The 23,429-nt window shown below is 36.7% G+C and overlaps 1 protein-coding gene across 9 annotated transcripts in view; it reads right to left on the bottom strand.

Moving 5' to 3' along the window:
* LOC115220774 (PP2C-like domain-containing protein CG9801) overlaps nt 1–23,429 on the bottom strand; it is a 143,817-nt gene that overhangs the window by 10,418 nt on the left and 109,970 nt on the right. For 4 of the 9 annotated variants that reach the window (XM_029790916.2, XM_029790918.2, XM_029790915.2 and 1 more), the window contains one exon: nt 19,816–21,636. In XM_029790916.2, the coding sequence (XP_029646776.1) occupies nt 20,473–21,636 (1,164 nt within the window). In that variant the 3' untranslated portion in view covers nt 19,816–20,472. Of the gene's footprint in view, nt 1–5,328; nt 5,365–13,615; nt 13,783–16,427; nt 16,473–19,815; nt 21,637–23,429 lie in introns of those variants that run through there. The other 5 variants (XM_036510433.1, XM_036510434.1, XM_029790919.2 and 2 more) reach the window with 5 other exon arrangements.

Genomic DNA, 23,429 nt, shown 5'->3' with positions numbered 1-23,429 from the left:
AAGAAGCCCGTTGTATATATGTGTATATGTTTGTGTGGCTGTGTTTGTCCCCTAACATCACTTGACAACCGATGCAGGTGTGTTTACGACCCCCGTAACTTAGCGGTTCAGCAAAAGAGACCGATAGAATAAGTACTAATCTTACAAAGAATAAGTCCTGGGGTCGATTTGCTCAACTGAAAGTGGTGCTCCAGCATGGCCGCAGTCAAATGACTGAAACAAGTAAAAGAGTAAACGAGAAAGAGAGAGTTCATTTGGACAAACATAAGTTAGTCAGGAGTAAACTTGCTTAATATTTAATACACACACACACAATGGGCGTCTGCCTAACAATTCAATCACGAAACAAAAGCTGTAACAGGAGAAACATCCAAAATTTCGTGCAGTGGAACTGGAACCTGAAACCATGAAATTGCAGAGTGAACTTGTTAAAGACAGCTAGAACATGTCTAGGATCTGAGAGCATGGACGATTCCATAAAACATCAAGAGTAGAGAGCCAGCAGGAGATTCGAGAACTGATTTCTAGGGATGACTTTTGGTGATTTATTAATTAAGGAAGAATAAGTTCCACAGCTTGTGGTCACCATTTCCGTCACAATACTGGGGGGAAGTGGGTATTAATGGAACTGTTAGAATAGGGGATTGCATGCAATGTTCAGTTATGTGTGTATGCATGAGAGAGAGAGAGTATGAGTGATAAGTTGTGGAGTGAATTGATGGTGTATCTAACAAAGAGCAGAATTTTAAAAGCAACAACACAAGAAACAAGGAATGTACAAGAAATCAGAAGAGATTAAAGACCATTTGATAAGAAAAAGCGAATCAAACTTTCTTTCGAGTCTAATCTAGGATATCTGTGATGGAATTACATAAGTTATCCTAGATATGGGAACAATTCTTGAGTGTGCAGTCACACTTGAGCTTTGTAAAACAATGCTAATCATGCAAAGAAGTGGAAAAGGTCAGTACTTCACTTCCAGTTCCCTTCCTCGGTCAATTTGATACGCATTCACAACAGCTCCATACACTGAGTCATGTGAAGTTAAAGGTCCAGATCAAATGCAAAATAAATAGATTTTAGAATGGTTAAAATATGCTTCTACTAGTTCAGTTGGACTTCAGACTTCTATTGTAAATGCCCTGTAAATTTGGCACTATGCAGTGTCGTCCCGTTCTAGCACTGGCGTAGCTTTCAATGCCAAAATTTGGCACAATTCCTTCCAGGATCTTCCAGATATATATTACTGTATACCTCTCCCGTCTTCTCTCCAGAGAGTTGAGTCTTAGCTGTTTCAACCTTTCCCAGTAGCTGAGCTGTTGCAAAGAAATGATCTTCTTTGTGAATCCTCTGGATTGCTTCAAGGTCCGCTGTTAATTTCACACTGGTGGGTGACCATAGCTGTGAGCAGTAATCCAGGCAGAGGACCATCATGGTTTCCTTATCTCTGGTTCTGAATGTTCTTAGGATCCATCCAGCCAGTCGTCTGCACTTAGTCGCCGTCCCGGTAATGTGCACTTGGAAAGAGGTATCATCACTCATGTCAATACCCAGGTCCCTCACTGACTTAGGCTTTGAAATTCCCTGTGGACCGGTGTATCCTCTAAGTTTCATATTCAGTTTTGGATGCTGGTAGCACAGGGCTTGGAATTTTTCAGCATTAAACTGCATATTATTATCCTCAGCTCATCTGTAAATTGAGTCCAATTCCTGCTGCAACATCACTGGGGTTCTATATTTTCTGCGAGACTTTCATATCATCTGCATAGCTTGCAAGGGTGGCTATCAGAGCATATCTGAGAGGGCCACTATAAAAAGCAGTGGTCCCAAGACAATGCTCTGTGGAACACTGCTCATTATTTGTGTGTTCATAGAGGTGGCTCCATTAGCCACGACTGCCTGACTCCTATCTTTGAGGAAGTCATGTAACCACTCAAGTTTTCCAGCTCTTCCAAGGTCACGCAGTTTGTGGCATATCATACCATGTTCCACTTTATCAAAAGCTTTTGCAAAATCAAGGTATATTACATCCACATTTGATTTGTTGAGTAACTGCCTCAACACCCAGTCATAATGTTGTAAGAGCTGGGTCAGGCAGCTCCTACCCTGTCAAAAACCATGCTGGGTATCACTCAGCAAGTTATTTTCTTCAAGGAATGTAATTAGTTTCCCTCTGACTCTCCGTTCCATGACTTTGCTGATGTGTGAAGTCAGAGAGATAGGCCTATAGTTTTTGGCATCTGCTCTACTTTCCCCTTTATGTATTGGGCATATTATTCCCTCCTTCAGCTTGGTTGGCAGTTTGCCATTTGTAAGCAAGAGAATCTGGAGGGGTTTTGCCAGGGCATGCTTCCACACTTTGAGGAGGATTGCTGGGAGACCATCAGGACCAACAGTTGAGTTTGTGTCCACTTCATCTATGGCTAGTAGTATATCTTCTTCGCTAATGTCAATGTATTCCATTGTAACTGCCTTGTTGGTTATAGGTGTCGGGCAAAGAAATCCACTGGTTTGTTTACTTATCTGTGTTCCAACGTATGTATACATATTGTTTGTATTATTTGTATGTATACATACATACAAATAAAGCTTTGTGAGTGGATTTGGTAAACGGAAACTGAGAGTAGCCCATCATATGTGTTTATGTATATACATACAAATATATATACATATATATACATACAAATATATATACATATATATATACATACAAATATATATACATATATATATACATACAAATATATACATACAAATATATATACATACAAATATATATACATACAAATATATATACATACAAATATACATATACATATATACATATACATACATACATATATATACATACATATATATACATACAAATATATGTATATATATATATATATCACATAAAAAGCACCAAGCGATCGTGGCTGTTGCCAGCCTCGCCTGGCACCTGAGCAGGTGGCACGTAAAAAGCACCCACTACACTCACGGAGTGGTTGGCGTTAGGAAGGGCATCCAGCTGTAGAAACACTGTCAGATCAGACTGGAGCAGCCTTCTGGCTTCCCAGACCCCGGTTAAACCGTCCAACCCATACTAGCATGGAAAACAGACGTTAAACGATGATGATGATGATATATATATATACATATATATAAAAAAAAATTATATATATATATATATATATATATGTACATGTTAATATATATATATACAGACATACAAATATATATAGGCGTAAGAGTGAATGTGTGGTAAGTAGTTTGCTTACCAACCACATGGTTCTGGGTTCAGTCCCACTCCATGGCACCTTGGGAAAGTGTCTTCTACTATAGCCTTGGGCCGACCAAAGCCTTGTGAGTGGATTTGGTAGACAGAAACAGAAAGAAGCCTGTCATATATATGTATATATATATATGTGTGTGTGTGTGTGTTTGTCTCCCCAACATTGCTTGACAACCAATGCTGGTGTGTTTACGTCCCCGTAACTTAGCAGTTTGGCAAAAGAGACCGATAGAATAAGTACTAGGCTTACAAAGAAGTTCTGGGGTCGATTTGTTTGACTAAAGGCGGTGCTCCAGCATGGCCGCAGTCAAATGACTGAAACAAATAAAAGAATAAAAGAAAAAAAGAATATATATATATATATATATATATATATGTATGTATGTATGTATGTACACAAATCCTTCGGCTGGATTTGAATGAGAAGATGGCAATATAATTAACAGTAATGAAAGTCTAGCTGCATTTAAAATAAAGTTTTGCCAAGAATAGGAAACCCAGAAACAATTAGAGACTCAACTGTACAAAAGATTGTCTAAAACATGAAAGATAGGTTTAATAACCCAGAAAAATGCTATTCATGAGAATTGTTATGGTAACACTAGCAATATTTAAGAAATGGGCAATGAATGATTTAATGAGATAAAAATGCTTATGTTTTAGTAATTATTCTACTGTTTATTAAACTAGGAAAATGGTAAATAGAAAAACTCATTTCTTTAATCTTTGGCTGTCTGAGAAGTTGGTCGTCTTCCAAATTTTCTTTTAACCCATTTAAACTGTAAATAATACATTCATTAAAAGCAGAGAAATATACATTAAACTTTGTATAAAAACAGAAGCAGCTGACCAAGACAACCAGCTTATCAGAAGAAAGATGAGAAGCTTATTTCTTAACATTGGTGCTATGAATGCAGAAGAAATTGTACAAAGGCTATGTTTCCATAAGAGCATTCCATTCAACTCCTCTCATAGCCACACTAGGAGAGAAATGGCTTTTACCAAATAAATTCTTTTCCAGGTTTGCAGGAAACCATTTTGTCATGATTGCATGAGTCAGATAGAATTCATTGAGATAGATTTTCTACAGCTGGATGCCCTTGCTGTTGCCAACCCTCACCCGTTTTCCCCCCTAAGTCCTGTGAACGTTAACAGTACAATGGCCAGACATGTTTGCACAGAAGATGGCAAACAATGACACTGCTTGCATGATGCTGGCATTTGGTGGCAACTATCACATAATCTCAGAACAAAAAGACACACCCACACACACGTGGGTTGGGTTTCTCCCAAATCCACAGGCCCAAGATGCTGCACAGTGGAGCTAAACTGAAAACCATTGGGTTGGGAAGAAAATGTCTTCACCACACAACCATGCTTTTGCCTTTTGGGTTTCCTTCTTCCAAACTTTATGAATTTGTGCCAATTTATCATTTGACAATTAAGTGAACGTCTTTCCTACGACTAATTAGCAGTATTGATATCCTTATAATTACTAATTATACCACCACTGTTACACAAACACAAAAACGTTTTTTTTTTCTTTTTAGTTTTTGTGGTGGAAATGTTGGTGCAGATTGTATAACTTCAATTGTGATGTGTTGGTGTTCATGCTGTTACTGCAACCATGCCTATCAGTGATGCACAAACTTTCTCAGAATGGCATCCATAAAATACCTCAACAAAACTTCAAGGAATGCAAAATACGTCATACTGTGAGACATTAAACTTGTCACAGACCACCAAAATCTCGGTGTGGCAACGAGACCATCTTGACCCTACTGAACATCACTAATGTAGAATATATAGAGCTGGGATGTTGTTCTGGACTATTCTGGTTACGGATACTTCATATAGTGCAATGTATTCTTCAAATATAGAATTATGGTGTAGAATGAATTACTACAGCAACAGAGCATTGGTCAAGATTGTATTATCAAAGTGAGGGAAAAGTTAATTGAGGCTGAATTATTGTAGCAAGGGAAAAGTTGAGACTGCATTATTATTGTAGCAAGTGAATCTAGATTGTGTTGCTGCTGTGTTGGTTAACTTACGTGTAAAAGGTTTTTCATTGTTGATTTGACTTTTTTCTGGAATCAAAAAAATTAATAATATTCAATAATCCTCTACAATAAATGATTAAAAAGAGAAGTTTGTGTGGTCATCCTTGATTCATGAGGAAGGCGAAAGCCGTGTTTCAACCAATGTAAAATAAAGATTTGAATCATTCCACATTGGATGAAAATAAAGGAAACAAATGTTTTCAGTGGGTGCAGATGGCTTTGCTATAAATATCTATTTTACTTTTATTAGTAATATTAAGGTTGCTTTTTTTTTTCTTTTCTATCATTTGGTAATGAAACAAATATAAATTTTTATTTCTTTTAATACTAACCAAGCTAAAACCAGTTCTATTTCTATGATAGAAAACTGTCTATTTTAAAGAAGTCGTATTTAGATTTAAACTTTACACCAATTTCATTTATTGGACATAGATTTGATTGAGTCATATAGAAATCTGCAGAGTGTGTGTTCCATGTCTCGGTGCTTGGAGTTCAAATCCAGCCTCAGACAACTTTGTCTTTCATTCTTTCAGGGTTGTTAATTAAAGAACCAATTCAGAGTGCTGGGTTATCAAGAGGATGCCTTGCAGTAGTTGATTTTGATCTATGCATTCTGAGTTCAAATCCTATCTTCTGTCAACAGAAAAAGGAATCCTTTGGGACCCAGTTAAAATGGTTCTCAGGCTTGGATATTACAGCAAGTGTCCAAGCATCGAAGCTGATCACTCTCAACACCAGCATACCAGCTTCAGGATAGAATTCAAAGAGATTTCAAGAACCATGCATGAAAAAAACAACAAATGATTTGTGTTCCAAACATCAGCTTCAAAATGAAGGAATTATTTCCAAATTCTTAATAAGTTTCCAAATTAATTGAAGCACACATGCAGAGTATGTCATTAGAAATATGGTCACAAACATTTCATTCCATTTAATTATTCTCCTAATCTGGTTTTCAAACCGGAATACATGTTATGGCCTATCTTTAAACCCAATTATTAAAATTTTCTGGCAGTTTTACAGGTTCAGTTCTTCTAATTACTCATCTGTATCCTCCTCCTCCTCTTCCCAAGTAATACCTTAATTTTTGGTAACTAAAGGTTCTTAGCTTTGATCAATGGAAATGCCTGAATGCAACACATTTCCACCTTAATTTGTATCTAGAGCCACATTATATAGTGTTTGCTTCCTTCAAAACAGTTGGGAGAGAAAAATTTGGTTGCTATTACTAGCAGGTCAAGTAACAACATTAAAGCTTTCTCATTGTTTCCAGAGATTGGTAAATTTATGATAGTAGCGCTTTAAGAAGCAGACACCAAACTTTTCAGGATGCTTAGCTTAAGAGTTCAGGATTGGAACCTTGTTTTAACAACAAAGGCAAGATGAGTTTCTGTGGCTTCCAACAATGAGCATTTCATTGTTCGATCAACCAAGCTTCTGTGAATTAGCATGGAAGTGGGTGAGTATTCCACAGACAGATGTACTTTTAACACAACTGTCAAGTAGCATCGTCATGACAGGTTTCCATGCAGTTTCCATCTACCTAATTTCACTCACAACTATTGAAATATAAATATTCAAAGTATAGTTTAAAGAGGAAAATATGGACAACTAAATTAATAGAATACTGGAAAACCTTATAAAAAGTTATTTATATTTTGGTAAGCAAAAACATTGTTGGATCCAGGTTTCCAGTCATTGGATCCGTGGATTGCAGCTGATAACAATGCCAAGGGTTTCTTTAATTCATTAAACAAGTGACATTTTGAATTTATTGATTTAAAAACAGTCTTATTTTCTCAAGATGTTTACCTTTTTCATTGAGATATATATCAGCAAAAGACACACACATATGTGCGCGCGCGCACACACACACACGCGCGCGCGCGCACACACACACACACACGCACACAGAGAGAGAGAGAGAGAGAGATAGATAGAGAGAGAGATAGATAGATAGCAATTTGGGTAAATCCTTAGAAATTCAAATAAAATACTTCTGGTATTTGTTCTGAATCTCAACACTGAGTTCAAATCCTACTAGTATCAGATCTTGCCTTGTATCCTTTTGTCATCAAATTACCATTCCAAGGACTGGCAGATCTGTCCAGATGCCTTAGCTGTTCCAGTTCCTTGCATTCTGATGGAAATGCCTGAATGCAACACAAGCAGCCAAGCTGCATTGGCCTTGCATCCTCTTCTATAACAACATCACTAGCAGAGGGAGAGGGGAGAATTGCATTGTCGACAGTTACCGTCTTTCTGAGAAATGTTGTTCCGGTCTGTGCTTTGGAAAGGAACTTTCATGCTACAGATATTCAAGCTGTCTTTAACAGATGATAAAGGTCACTGAAACATGCACACATCACTGCATCAACCAGACTGTTGGATGTTGTTATACACTGCTGATCACAATGCACTTTGTGCATCTATAGCAGGAAACAAGAAATGGTCACACAACTGCACTCAACTTTGAAACACATGATTGCAAAGCAAATATTTTAACCATTCCACAATGCTTCTACTTGTGGTTGACAAGTCCTTCCATAGCACTGAGTTGTGTCTATAATTAATGGATTTCATGCACACAGAGCACAATCCACTCAATCAGAAAGAGGAACTGAAGAGCGAGAAAAACTGATTGCTGAAAATAACAGCAGAATGAAGTTGCATGTTCGATTAGCTTGTAAAATTGAGATTAACTTAGCTTTTGGGGAGGCCTGCCTTTTACCAAATTGTGTTAGCCACTGATACAAAAACAAGCCAATCTGTTCAATGATGCTACTACCATCCCAAAGACTATGAAGCTGACAAAAAAGATGCTGAAAGGAAACTTAAAATAAACTTTCACAAAGCTTATATCTTTTTTTTTTTTTTTTCAAACTTGGTGAAGTACCTGTTTCTTTACTACCTACAAGGGGCTAAACACAAAGAGGGCAAACAAGGACAGACAAACGGATTAAGTCGATTATATCGACCCCCAGTGTGTAACTAGTATTTATTTAATGGACCCCGAACAGATGAAAGGCATAGTTGACCTCGGCGGAATTTGAACTCAGAACGTAACAGTGGACGAAATACCACTAAGCATTTCACCTGGCATGCTAACGATTGTGCCAGCTCACCACCTTCAACTTGATGAAGTACCATCTTTGTATTATTATTGGAGGGAAAAATAGCAAAAGGATGTTGTTGTAATGAATGGCAATGGATAGAATGACAGTGGATGTGTTTTACAATAAATAAATTGTGACACTTGATTGCTGAAGAACAGGTGAAGATTGTGGAAGAGATTTTAAGGTTTGTGTACCAAAAGTAGAATAGGGTTGCATCGGTTTTTAATGGCGGTTGCAATTGCAGACAAAGATTTGGCAATGGTAATAGGGCTTAAAATTTTATTGGTTACACATTTGTTTTGGAAGGATTGGGGATCCTGTTTACTTTTTGCCTGAATAGAAAAGAAAATGTCCACATAGGAGTCTGATAAAAACTTGTGATAAGTTCATGTTGCATGCAAGCCTTCTTCAGTGAGGGAGGAATGAGACAAGCAGTGACATATGCCTAGTCTCAGATATAATAAAGAGGGGGGGGGTGCTGCAATAGTAAGATTTAAATCATTATTATTTAGTCTTTAGTCCAATTGCTAATCTTGCAATTTTTGTCCTTCTGTTACAATTAAAAGAATCTGATTCAATTGACCTGCAATTGCTGGTAGCTTCTAGTCTTGACCAAGGTCCAACATGAAAGTACAAAAATGTCTAAAGTGTCCTTTTCACAAGGTAGTAGTACAGGATTAGAGAGAGATTTGGCTACTCTTTCTTGAAGGTTGAATAACTCCATGTAGTGTTAATTATTGTCCAGTTTATAGTGGACATTGTACACACTAGTGCTGGTCACAGTAGTGTTGATCACTGAACAATGTAGTACTGGTCACTGTACATAGTGTAATGCTGATAACTGTACAGTTTACAATGAGCAATGGTCAGTGTAGTGATGGACACTGTCTCTTATACTGCTTACTGTACATAGTACAGTATTGACTGGTGAGTGTAATGTTGACCATTGTACACAGTGTCATGTTGGTCACTGTACTTAGCATGGTATTAGTCTTTGTACTCTACTGCATGCAGTGACCAACATCACATTAGTGTTGACCAATGAAAGAAAAATTAGTCACTCATTCCATCTGCAGATTTGAGGTAGCACCAATCTCATACGACTCATGTCTGGATAAAGAACTGGGTCATTTTATACCTCCAACTGTTGATGCTGCAAGGGTCTGCTACTCCAAAATTATCTTAAATTGATTTCAATCAGACTGAGGTATTTTATTGCCAGAATCATAAGGAAACGGACATGAAAAATCTTCTCCATATCAAACATGCAAGGATGTCCCCCAGATTTCCTTTGACCCCAAAGTCCTTTGGTGATTTTCTGGTGGCAACAGAGTAGAACTGTTACATTTGGGATCTCCTGGTCATGAAATGGCACCAGAGTAGGGAGCCATGTGATGCTCATCAGCCATTTGGTCAGAGACAAAAGTGTTTACAGCAGTTGCCAGAGTAAAGGGTCATTGTATGCAAGGATCTGTTCTACTGAACTTGCATTGGAAGAAGATTAATACAGGTAGCTGAATGATAACCTGGTTCAGCTTCCTCAACTGGATCGCCACATCCGAAGGAGTCACATTTTCGTAGATGATAGAAACAGTATAAAATTGAATTTGGATCTTGGAACACTGGGACTCAATGATGAAGCAAACAGCTTTCAACTGAAACGCTGGGCAGTGACCATCTGTAGGGAACTGACATGCTGCAATACTGACACGACGGCTCTTAATGAGAACAGATGAGCTGATGAACAGCTGAAGAAGCATGGCAGTTGCTTCGCAATATGCAGTGGCCTGGTTGATAAGCGACATGAACTAATTACTAACATCGGTGCAACATTGATGACTCTCCACTTAAAGCCAGCTTACAAGACTAACATTCATCAGTGCATGTGTGTCGACACAGGATGCTAACATAAAAGAAAATGAGGAATTTTATGCTTAGAGTCTTTTACAGCATTCCAAAACAAAGCAGAATCAGTGCCAGAGTTGCAAAAAATAAATGTTGGAATGGTACAATTGGAAAGAATAACACGAAAGAAATTAATTCAAATAGTGTCCTGCTCACAAATAAATGCAGGAAAGACAACTTCTCCAACTGTTTTAACAAGCAAATTGATAGAAGGATTCCGAACAACTTGTACAATCAAAGCACTAAGATGTGATTGGGTCATCATGAGACTTGTGATCATGATATATACACCTAAAGTGTAATGAGAAGAACCGACAATTGCTGAACAAACCATCACTACAATAAATTAACACAGCAATTCCACTCACTCCAAAATAATGACAACAAAAGAGTAACAACACCAGCAGAAAATTAACTCTGAATCTCTGGGGCCAAAATGCGATTTCACGCCTCTCCTTGAAAAATGCATTTTATAAAAAATTTTTTTCCAGTTTCCTACGTTTTAGATGTTGGAGATTTACAAATATGCAAAAAAATGTTTTTTTCATTTCACCCCTTCCCACCTCTCCCCACCCCCAATTTAAATTTTTGATTTTGTTTACATTAAAGAGATTGTAGAGAATTGACGAACATATGCAAATTAAAATTAAATCCAGTCGAAAACATTAAAGTAAAAAGAATTTGCGTTTTACTTGTTTGCCTTAAATAATCATAAATAATAATTAAATGTAAATTAAATATACACCATTTTATGAGAAACAAACATTGTTTTGTTTAAATGATTAATGTTATAAAGTTTAATAAGGGGCTCAAATATCACCCCCTCCTCCAATTTTAAACTTTTTCATCCATTTATTTGTCTGTCTGTCTATTTATCCCTGTCCATTTATTCATAAAATATATTTGTCAACTAAATGTGGCGGTCCTACGGAAGACGGTATTACTGCTGTTTTTTAGCCCCAGGAAGACATTCATATCTATCTATCACTTTATACACATATCTATATGCTTATTGAATTTAAAATTTTGAAAACGTTGTTTCTTGCATATGCGGAATCTCCATCTAAAACATAGGGAAAAAATATTACGGAAAAGTTCGAAATTTTAAATGGGAGTGGGGGAGGGTTAAAATTTCTTTTTATTTTTGCATACTCGTAATCTCCAACATTTAAAACCTAGGAATCCGAAAAAATATTTTCCAAAAAATGCATTTTTCAAGGAAAGGTGCAAAACTGCATTAGCCCAGAATCTCTTAAAGACCCAACAAAAGCAGAGAAACCTGTGCTTTGCCATAAATGAGGAACTGTCATCCATCAGCTTAGAACATTGTTCTGAAAACACAGGATGGACTTCGAAGACTGGAATGGATAAATGGTGTCAGGAGTCTTTAGAAACTGACTGTCAGACATGACACCAAAAGTTCAACGCAGATTTAAAGATGATATAAAACTTGGAACAACTTACTGAAAACAACCATTCACTGCAACATTATACAAAAGTCAATGACTTAGCTACAGCAGTTGAGATTGGAGAAACTAGAAAAAATCAATCCATTCTCTAAAACACAAGACATCCAGGTCAGATAAAATTTTGGTTGAGAATGAAGAAGTTCTATCAAAACTAAATGTACTGTTTCTGCTAATTTGGATGTGAGAAGAGACAGAAGCTGAACTCAGAGATGCAATGCAAATGTTATTACTATGTTCAAACAGGATGACGAATCTAATTGTGGCAACCACAGAGGAATCTTGCTTTCATTAACTATTGGGAAAATTCTGTTAAGCAAGTTGCTCAACTGATTTGTCCTACTGTAGATGGTTACCTGACTCTCAATCTGGTTTTTAACATTCCAGAAACTCCAATATTATGATCTTCTTTATTCACCCACGGCTACAGGAGAAATGCTATGGGCAACAGACACAGATGTAAATAGCTTCCTTTGACCTCATCAAAGCATTTGAATAACCATTGAGCACTGTAGAAAGTGCTGGCCAAACATGGCTGCCCAAAGTCACAAAATCATATGGCAGCAACAAGACCCCATTAAAAACAAAGCATGACACCAGTCTTCCATGACATTTTGAAGTAAGACCGGGAGTAATGCAGGGATGTGTAACTGCCTCCGTGCTCTTTTCATTCCCCTATCAATTATATTTAAACTTGCCACGGACAAACTCATGCCTGGTATTCAGATCTCACATCATGTAGATGGCAAAATAGTTAACCCTGGAAGATTCTGTGCCAGAAGAACAGAACTAAATTGGTAACTAAACTTCATTATGCAGATAATGCCACAGCTAGTATAACTTTAGCAGAAGAACCACAGAAATTAACATTTTTTCCCTGAAGTATTAGGTTGTCAAGAAAGTTCTTGCGGTTTTTAACCTTTAAATTCAAGTGCACATATCTCGGCTCAAACAAAAGTTTATTAATCGAAATAAGCACCATCAGAATCAACACACTTTTGCCAACGCAAAACAAGTTTATTGATGCCAGTAGTGTAAAAATCCTGTGTTCTGGTGGTGATGAAGTTGTTGAAGGCATGTTTGGTATTGTCTTGGTTTTTGAAGCATTTCCCATGCAGGAAGTTGTCGAGATGCTTGAAGAAGTCGTAGTCAGTAGGCGAGAGGTCTGGTGAGTATGGCGGATGAGGCAGAGTTTCGCAGCTCAATTCGTTCAACTTCTGCAGAGTCAGTGTGTGATGTGCGGCCGAACATTGTCGTGGAGAAGAATTGGTCCTTTTCTATTGACCAATGCTGGCTGTTGTTGTCAGAGTTTCTTATGCATTTCATCCATTTGCTCACAGTAGTTCTCTGGATGAGACTGACCACAGACCACCAAGCAGTCACCATGACCTCCTTTTGGTGCAACTTTGGCTTCGGGGAGTGCTGTGGAGCTTTGTCAGCATCCAACTACTGAGCTGAGCGTTGCTGGTTGTCGTAAAGAATCCATTTTTCATCACAAAACACAATCTGGTCAAGAAACGGGTCGTCCTTATTGCGTAAAAGAAGGGAAGATGACACTTCAAAACGGCGGTTTTTTTTTGTTGTTGTTCAATTTGTGCGGCACCCATTTCTCAAATATTTTTGTTTTTCCAATCTCTTTCAAGTGGTTGGAATTTGTTGTATACGTTATGTAAACTCTCGAACAGTTGTGCGTGGATTGGCTTCCACTAAGGCTCTTAGTTGATTGTCATCAAAAGCCGATGGTCGACGAGTACGCTTATCTTCAAGACTCTCGTCATCACTACGAAATTTCATGAACCACCATTGTGCTGCATGTTCATTAGTGGTTCCTGGGTCAAAAGCATCATTGATATCGTGAGCTGTTTCAGCAGCTTTTCGGCCTAGCTTGAACTGGAATAAGAAAACTGTGCAAATTTACTTTTTGTCTATGTTGTATTCAACGTTCCAGAAAAAATGGCCTAATTATTCAAAAAGAAAAAGAGTAACACGATTAGATAAAGCGAGAAACGGGCTTTAAAATGATATATAAAGTCAAAGTAATTTAACAAAAATTAATTTGAAAATACATCATTTAAAACCAAAATTTAAAATTCCACAAGAACTTTCTTGACAACCTAATATATAAAAAACATTGGCCTGACCCCCAACACAAGTGAAACAAAGGTCTTGTACCAGCAATCACCAAACCCAACCATTCAGGCACATGAACAGATAATAGAAAATGTAGAACACTTCCAGTACCCAAGTCACAAAACACAGATATGGAAAAGGAGATGCAACACTGAACAAAATGTAAACTTTGCTTACCCAAGAAGAAAATGGGTTTATAAAGATCTTCATACAAGACAGATTACCAAACTTATTGTGTACCAAGTTCCCGGTTTATGATTAAACTCTCTCTGAACCCTGGACAAGTCATAGGTAGCATTTCAATGAAATGTCTGAGGAAAAGCATGCAGCTTCAACATTGAAGAGATGTTTGAACAATTGACATCTCTTGTTTTGAAACCATTATTTCATTCAGTTGGCCATGTCAAGAGAAAGCAAAACAATGGTTGCCCAAACAACTGATTTCTTCTCATTTGACTGGAGGAAGGCACACACAAGGCAGATAAAAGAAGCTATCCAAAGACATACTGGAAGGAAAGGTAAAAAGAATGTGCCATCAATGTGTAAAAGTAAGGAATGTAGTCCAGTGGCCCAACACTTTCTGACAGAGGACACTGAACACCTCAACAATAAAAAACAAGTTTAGAAAACAACGTGAAGAGGACAACATTGTGTTCCAACAAATGTGAGGTTTGTGAATCGTCAGCAGTAAATCTGGTGGATAATAATAATCTGCCAAAGTATTAACAGATAAAGAGCACACAACGAACTGCATGATGTGGTTGCTTAACAAAATATGTTATTAGTCATTGCACTGTGTGGTGTTAATTACTGCACACAACGTGGTGTTATTTACTGCACACAGCGTGGTGTTATTTACTGCACACAGTGTGGTGTTAATTACTGCACACAGTGTGGTGTTAATTACTGCACACAGTGTGGTGTTAATTACTGCACACAGTGTGGTGTTAATTACTGCAATGAGTGAGATTTTAATGCATATGGTTAAAAAGTTTAAGATAGACTAAGAAGGATTTGTAATGAAGTAATTCTATACGAGCTGAGGTAACGAAAGGTGGTAATTGGAAGAAGCAGAATTAGAGTTGTGTCGTTAAGAAGTTCTCTTCACAATTACATCATTCTGGGTTCATTCCCACTGCATAACACTTTGTCAGCCATGGTCTTGGGTTAATCAATATTTTGTAATAAAATATGACAGAGACAACGTTGCTAAGCCAATCACACACACACACGCATGCACACATGCATGTACACACACGAATCATCATTGTTTGCCATTAGAAATACAATAAATGAATGCTTGGATCATTGGAAACCTTTAAACAATGATGTTGTCTTTCACAAATTGTGATATAAAATAAATATAACATAATTTTACATACAACCATAGGCGTGGTTGTGTGGCAAGAAGCTTGCTTTCCAACCACATCGTTCCGAGTTCAATCCCATTGCATGGCATCTTGGAAAAGTGTCTTCTACCATAGCTTCAGGTCAACCAAAGCCTTGTGAGTGGATTTGATAGATGGAAACTGAAAGAAGCCCATTGTATATATGTGTGTTTGTGTGTGTCTGTGTCTCCCAACCATCACTTGACAACTGATGTTGGTGTGTTTACATCCCTGTAACTTAGCAGTTTGGCAAAAAATATCGATAGAATAAGTACTAGGCTTACAAAGAATAAGTCCTGGGGTTAGTTTCTTCGACCAAAATAATATATGTGTGCACGCGCACGCACGTGTGTGTGTGTGTGACATTTACTGATGTATACTGGAGGTTACTAGTTCAGAAATCTTTAAAACGGTGTTTTATGAATGAAGCCCCTTGAGATATTGATTCTACAGTGGGTTAAAGACACTCCCTTGTCATCAGAAATGCAAATAAACCAATGGTTGGTTCATTGGAGACCTGTAACCAATGAGAGAATTGTTTACAAATTGTGACAAAATAAATACAAAGTGTCTATTTTTTTTTTTTTTTTGAATAAGTACACCATATTCCTGTTTGTTGTAAAGTGGCAATTAAAAGAAGAGGCTTCAGAAAGGGAATCCAGTCATAAAGCATTGTCTCAAAGACTCTCTCTCTCACACACACACACACACTCAAGTCATGCCTCTAAGAAACAAAAACCAATGTCAAAACAATTTTGATGAAGACAATGATACAAGAGTGGAGGACGGGATGGTGCGGTGCAAGCAGAGGAGGATGGGAAACATTGATTAGGGTGATTAGGTTGAATGTTGAGTGATATTAAGATTTGGTGACGAATGGTGAAGAAAAAAGGACAAGTGAAGGAAGCCATGAGTTTAATATTGCTGGGATGTTGAGGGTGACCGTGTAGTGTTGAGTAAGATATGGGGTTACAAACAACAGAAGAGGAGTGAGGCAGAAGAGGAGTTAATGACGAGTGAAATGTGAAAAAAGAGGGAGTACAACATGAAACGGTTTTGTTGGATCCAAGGAAGCATAAACTCACAGAAGAATTAAAAGGCAGAAATGTGATTTCGCGGACCTCTTTAACCTGTGTCACCAAGAAAAGGGGACAAAAAAGAGAAAAGAAAAAAAAACAGTAAGGGAAGAAGCTGTAACAATGCAGTAAGTTGTTAAATAAGCAAAAAAAAAAAAAAAAATTTCCATTTCATATTAGTAATTGTTGTTGGATCTGTAATTAACAAAGCAGAGAAAGTTAATTAGTATATAGCAAAGATTCAATGCAGAATGAAAGGTTAAGATAAAGGTTTCAAATCAGGGGGAAGTAGAGTAATTATATGATGTGTATTTGTGTGTGTAATGGTGGCAGGAGAGAGAGAGATTAAAGTATGATCTAGACTACTGTTTAAACCCCAAGCCTCCTCAAGGTAATCAAAGACAGTCTAGTAGTGGCCATCCTGTCATTTTTGTATATCTAGAACTGTACTGTCTAATATGTAGTTTTTTTGTTTGTTTTTTTTTTGTGAGATAGCTGAGTATGACCACATGTGGACAATCGAGTGACCATGTGGGAGCTCCCTCGTTGGCTCACAGATTGATATTGTTATTCTTGGGTCTGGCCATTCACAACCCTATTGAAGCAAACATATGTTGCAATAGTGACAAACCAAATCTTTGGGACACCACCAAGTGTAGCAGTCGAGGTCTACAATACTTGAATTGGGTTCCAGTTTAGGATTATGTTTGTCCCTCGGTCATTTGGACATCCATTTTTATGTCTGCTTCTCCCCCATCTTCATGCTAGCATGGGTTTGACAGATTTACATTGCTGAGGCATTGCTTTACAGTCAAATGCCCTTCCAGCCACTTATCCAAACCTGTTTTCCAAGTAAGGCACTTTTCATTGCACTTGTCTTTGAAAGCCCAGAACAACGACCAAGTGATTTGTTGACAGGGAATATCGTCTAGAGCTCAGCAATTTCTAACGAGATTCTAGAATGTAAGCACCGCATGATAGGCCTTGTATAGTTTTCCTCTTCCAAATTCACTCTAAAAGCATTGGTTGGCATTTGTGTGTGTTGAAAGTTGTCGTTTCTAATTCTTACATGAGATTCCCTGGGCAAAGAATGGTGTTGTCAGGTTTATATTCCTCAAGAACATCATTACATCTTGTAGCCCTGAACTTTTGAAGTAAAGGAATACAAACTCCATTACTTGTATCAATGGAAGAGCCTCCAGCTATAAAAAGTGCTGGCTCAACTAAATACTCATCAAACCCATGCCAACATACAAAAAAAAAGAAAAGAGAAACAGACATAAATGAATGAACAAATAAACAATAGATGACATGATGGTTGCATGGAAGCCATTGATTCTTCATATCAGACTGGAAAAGCTCATTCTGATGTCCACTGGCTCACAGTATTCAGTCACTGACTGAGCAGGCAACATGTATTAGCAATTCTGTTTAAAATAATGCTAGGGGTCACAACAGAGGTCAACAAGTGCTACTTGCTTTTATTGTGTTCGGTTTTGATTCTTTAGAATTCTACTAATGGTTGTTGGTGACCACCACCACCAAACATAGAGCTCTCTGCTGCAGCAACTGTCTTGATGCAAAAGTATCACAATTCAAACACCAAAGACAGAATGATTCTACCAAAACACTCCATAGTTTCAAAGTGGCAACCAAACCTTTCTAACGTTTTTAAAATGGAAAGGAGAACATGTGAGGAATCCTAAATTTCAGGAAAATATGGTCACAGTAAGGACAAAATGACCACAGCCAAAAGATGACCAAACAATGAGATTGTTCAGTACAGGATTTGTTTAATGCATGCAATGTTAGTCTGCACGGCTTGGTGACAGTCACACACACTGTGCAGCAACAGAACAGAGATAGGTTTTAGTTAATACAGTGGAACCTTGGTTTACGAATGTCTCTCATCAAAAACAAAGCAGTTTACAAACAATTTTTCAAGCATGAAACATCTTGAGTGACAACCAGTGTCACAAGTAATGAAGCAAGTTGATTGTAAGCTTACAGGAAAGTGTCAACTACCATCTAGATTTTGGTCAATACACATCCCAACTTGAATTTGCTGTTCCTTTTCTTAAATCTGCTTATAGGGAAAATAGTTTCAGTTTACGAACATTTCAGGTAACAAATGACCTTCAGGAATTAATTAAATTCGTAAACCAAGGTTTCATTGTAGATGCAGTGTGGTTTTAGTACATAAGGTGTAGTATTGGTTAATACAATGTGATATTATTTATTTCAGACAGTGTATTAGTATTAGTTAATGAATAGAATACGGTATATCATACTATTGTATCTCTATTGTAGCGTCTTTAACCCTTTCGTTACTACATTTATTTTGAGATACTCTGCGTTTCTCTCAATTATTTTAGATATAACAAAGAATTTAGTAAAATAACTTAGTTATCATTAAGCTAGTGTTAGGAACAATAAATTATGACTAAGGTTTAGTGGAAGATTTTAATTCAGAACCTATGAAAACAAGACATTTGTACTACAGAGCCAGAGGTGGTTTCAGCCGGGTTGGTAACGAAAGGGTTAAAGTAGGGTCTGTAATGTGTAGTGTGTAGGTATTTGCATTGAGCATCTACTGTGAAGTGAGTAGAATTGATTTATGGCAAAGGAACGTAAATGCATTCTTTGCTCTAAAAGAAGGGAAAATAGAAAGCAGAAGATGAAAACCAAAGAAATTAGAGAAGCTAAACAGAAATAAAAAGAAAAACGAAAATTAAGAAAAAGACAATGCAAAAGAAAGTAAATAAATAAATATATTCTTTTAATATTTTATTAGGTAACTTTTGTTCTTTTTAATTTTTTGGTTTTTTTTTTAGAATTTTTAGTAGCAAACGGTTAAAGAAGCTTTAGTACAGTCATATAAAAGTCAGGCGAGTTTTCAGAACTTTGAAGCAAGCAAAAGAAAATTTATAAAAGAAAGAGCTTATAAGGATGAAGGTACAAAGGATAAAATTAAGGAAATTTTGATTTAAAGAAGAAAAGCAGAAAATAGGTGGGGGGAGTGGGGGTAGACAATTGCATAAAATTGCAATTCATTTAAATAAATTTAACTGAACACTCATTGTTCTACTGCTTTTAATTTTTTACAATTCCCAGAAGGATTGTGTAAATATTATGTAGAACTGTTCTTACTGTCAAAGACTTGGACATTTTGCAGTTTAAACATGAACTGTTGTAACGATGACCAGGTTTTCATAAACCTTTAAATTCTGTTGTCAATGAGACAAGTTGGCACAAGATATTCAGAAAGTTTATAGACACAACAACATTGGAATGTGGTTCTCTATCAGTTTACTTTAGATGAAAGTGGAATATTATTAGCTGCTCAAGACTAGGATTTGCTAACGAAGCAATTATACTCATATTTATAGATTTTGGGGTTTTTTCTTTAAGCTCAGGTTAGTTTAGAACTAAAATATTTAGTTTATTTTTTAAAATTACGATCACTTTAAAATGTTTAAAATGTACTTCTTATAAGAAATATAGTTCTATTAATTTCAATTGAAAAATAATTTGAAATTTAAAAGTAGGACTGCAGAGAGGTCAACATGAAAATTGTTTCAGTGTATGCGTATTATTGTTTTATTCTAAATTCAACTCCAGATGACAAACATATGTCAAAACTTACCTTTATCTTATGGCTAGAAACAGTCAAACATAAATTTGGCAAGAATAGTTTAAAGAATTTTGTTGTTGCTGTTTTGGTTTTGTTTATATTGTTGTTATTTCATTTTATTTTCCTTCTCAAAACAAAAAAAAAAGGCCATTATTTCACTTTAGTTTGGTGTATTTCTTTTGGAAAATAAACAAAACACACATGCACTCCTGTTTATATTATCTTATCCATGATTATGTACACAGCACAAGTAAACAAACACACACTGCATTCCCTGACTGCACATGTAAGCTCTGCTTCTCGCAACCAAATAGTCTAGCAGTTAATAAAGTTAAAAGTTGCAGTTAAAGAAAAGATGAGGAAGTAAAGGGCAGCAGCAGCAGCAGCAGAAATTAAGAGGAATTAGAAAGGCTTGTTAGATCATACGGCTGATTCGTAAGAGAACGTTTGATAGTAGAAAGGCTGGTTGTTGGGGTACGGTAGATTTGGAGAAGTAGGAGAGACTGGTGTTTTGGCTTCAGATTCCTCTACAGAGTGAAAATGTTTGGAAGAGTTTTTCTTATGAAGAAACGGCAATGAGAATGTGAGTGGGGAAACAGGGGATGTGGGAGTGGCAGCAGAATTGCGAAGTTTGGAGAAGAATTTTTTAGGGTTAGATTTTTTAAAAACTGGGATGGAAATGGAGTTTGGATGAAAAAGATCTTTCTCATGATTGGAAGATGATGAAGATTCGGAACAGTCAATGTTTGGAGTACTGACCTTAACGGAATTGCTCTCCTTAATGAGCACAATTTCCTCTTCCTCCTCATCTTCACCACAAATGCCCACTTCATAGGCAACAATTGAAGCATGGTCAAGTTTGCCAGGAGCCTTAGACATCTGTTCAACAATTTGTGAGTCTCTACGCTTACGCTCCTTCGAAGTCATTTTTTTCTTTCTATATAACTCTGGATTTTCAAGAATTTTTCTTTTGGAATCAGTCAAAGTTAATACATGCTGCACAAGGGCTCCACAGAGTTCCTGGGCAGAACATGTCTCTTCAGTTAATAGTTCATGTTCATGAATTATTCGTTCCATTTCTTTTAGTGCATAGATATGTCGTTCTTGTGGTTCCATCATAGGTTTATCTTCAAAAGTATCAGGGGTCGTTGGCAGAGCATCATTAGAGTTGTTATCAGTGTTCTTCCGTGGAATTGCAACTTTGGTGACAACAGGGTCAAAGTTGTCTGAGATCCCGTCAGTTGTGAGGAAAACCACATCACCTTTATTCACAAAAGTCAAAGAGCAGGTGAGATTTTGTAATTCCGGGTTTTCTCCATCAACAGGACCAATTGCTCCCCCAGCATCACGGATATCACGTTCAGATGCTACATCATGAGAACCAACTGTGATTTCTCGAATTCCATTGTTTTTGCTGAAAACGTAGGCAAAACTGTCTCCAACATTAACACAACATACAGCAAAATCAGCAGAATTGTAGACTGGACAAATGAGGCAGACGCATAATGTCGTCAAGCCCCCTTCTTTCTTTAAGATGGTTCTGTGAGCAGCATCCATAGATGTACGTAATATTTCCAATGCTTCCTACAAAGACATACCAAGAGTAAATAATATCAGATATTCTAGGATTAAAAAATTAAGAAATAAAAAAAAAATGAATAACATTTTAACCCTTTAGTGTTTAAACTGGCCATATCCGGCCGAAGTTTTCTACCTATTTTATGTTTAAACTGACCAGATCAGGGCTCTCACACCTAACCTACATTGACATTATAAAAATAAACAATCACATCATTGAAACCTCAAAACTATAAGATAATACATGATTAATTAAAAACAATTTGAGTAAAAAAATATTACATTTAACAGAGTAATCTGAACACTAAAGGGTTAAATATATAAATAAAAATTTGAGAAGCCCAGAAGTTAGGGCTTTTAAAACACTAAAACAATTCCATATAATTTTCAATGAAGAATATTTGAACAAGAAAAATTATGTAACTCAGCATATGGAATTTGGATTAACAAAAAAATAATTTTCAGTAAAAATCTATGTAAAGGACATAAATGTGACATTGCTGCAATTTCAACCTGATTTTGACAGATTTAGCTTTGGAACAGGCAGAAGTCTGTCTCTCACATTGTTTTGCAGATCTGCAAATGTTATAATATTTGGTTTAAATATTTGTCAATAATAATATGAGAAAAATTAAACAACCTTCTGATATTGACACAGATATCAACAATTTCAGACAGAATGGCATTTGGGAATCTAACCAAAAGAAACCTGAAATTATGATCTTTTACAACTGAAAAATTACGCCTAAAAGAGCAGGGCTAAATAAATATTCTTATAATAGAACCAGCAACATTTCTTTTTCAGCCTTTACCGATTCTTTGAAGTGGAAAATATGACCAAACTTAATTCTAACTCAATCTTGAAAGTAGTTTATTTTTCCTCTGTTTTCTGAAGAATTTATAAAAATGACAAGTTTGCGAAAGGGGAAATAACTGCTGACAGACTAAATCTGTAGATCAACCAATCAGAATAGCATTGGAGAAGCTGTTATTACCTGCAGTCAGAAATGCCACTTCACGGTTCTGTCCTGGTGGATATTTTCTACAATTAAACTACGTAACTGACCTGGAACTTAAGGTCTTGAATTGTCTTGAGAGAGAATTACCAACTGAATGCTTCTTGGTGGCCCAAACTCATGCCAAATGAATATTTAGGCTTCAAGCCAACAGGGGAGCCCCTATGTAGTTACTCAACATGGTAAACATAGCAGCCAGATCACTCCCAATTCAATCCTTACTCATATTAAAAAAGGAAACATTAAATGATGGACTCCTAGATACACTGTTGCTCAAAATGCCTTGCACTATTTCTTGTGACTCTTTACACTGAATTCAAACTCCACAAAGATCTATTTTGCCTTTTCCCTTTCTGGCATTAATTAAAGAAAGAACCAGTCTCAAACAATTCTTAGGTTCTTTGCAAAAGAGAGAAATCTTGCTTGGAATTTATTTTCAGACATTAATCAAATAAGAAAAAAAAGCATATCCCCCCCACCCCCCACCCTCTTAACATTTAGTTTCAGACACATCATTCGCTCTTTTAATATTAAATTCCACCAAGGTTAACTTTGCCTTTCATCCTTTCGGGGTCGATAAATTAAGTACCAGTCGCATACTGGAGTCGATCTAATTGATTGCCCAGCCCACTCCCCAAAAATTTCAGGCCTTGTGTCTAGGGCAGAAGAGAATATTTATAGACATAACTGTTTTGACATTCAGTTTCATTAGCACAAAATATTGAAATGCATATTAATAATATTATTATATTAGGCAAGAATCAAAAAAGAAAAACTAGAAAT

Source organism: Octopus sinensis, linkage group LG17 (genome assembly GCF_006345805.1).
Source record: "Octopus sinensis linkage group LG17, ASM634580v1, whole genome shotgun sequence".
In the NCBI taxonomy this organism is placed as follows: domain Eukaryota; kingdom Metazoa; phylum Mollusca; class Cephalopoda; order Octopoda; family Octopodidae; genus Octopus; species Octopus sinensis.
Note: the sequence above shows the minus strand (reverse complement) of the source record. Positions and strands in the feature narration are given on the sequence as shown.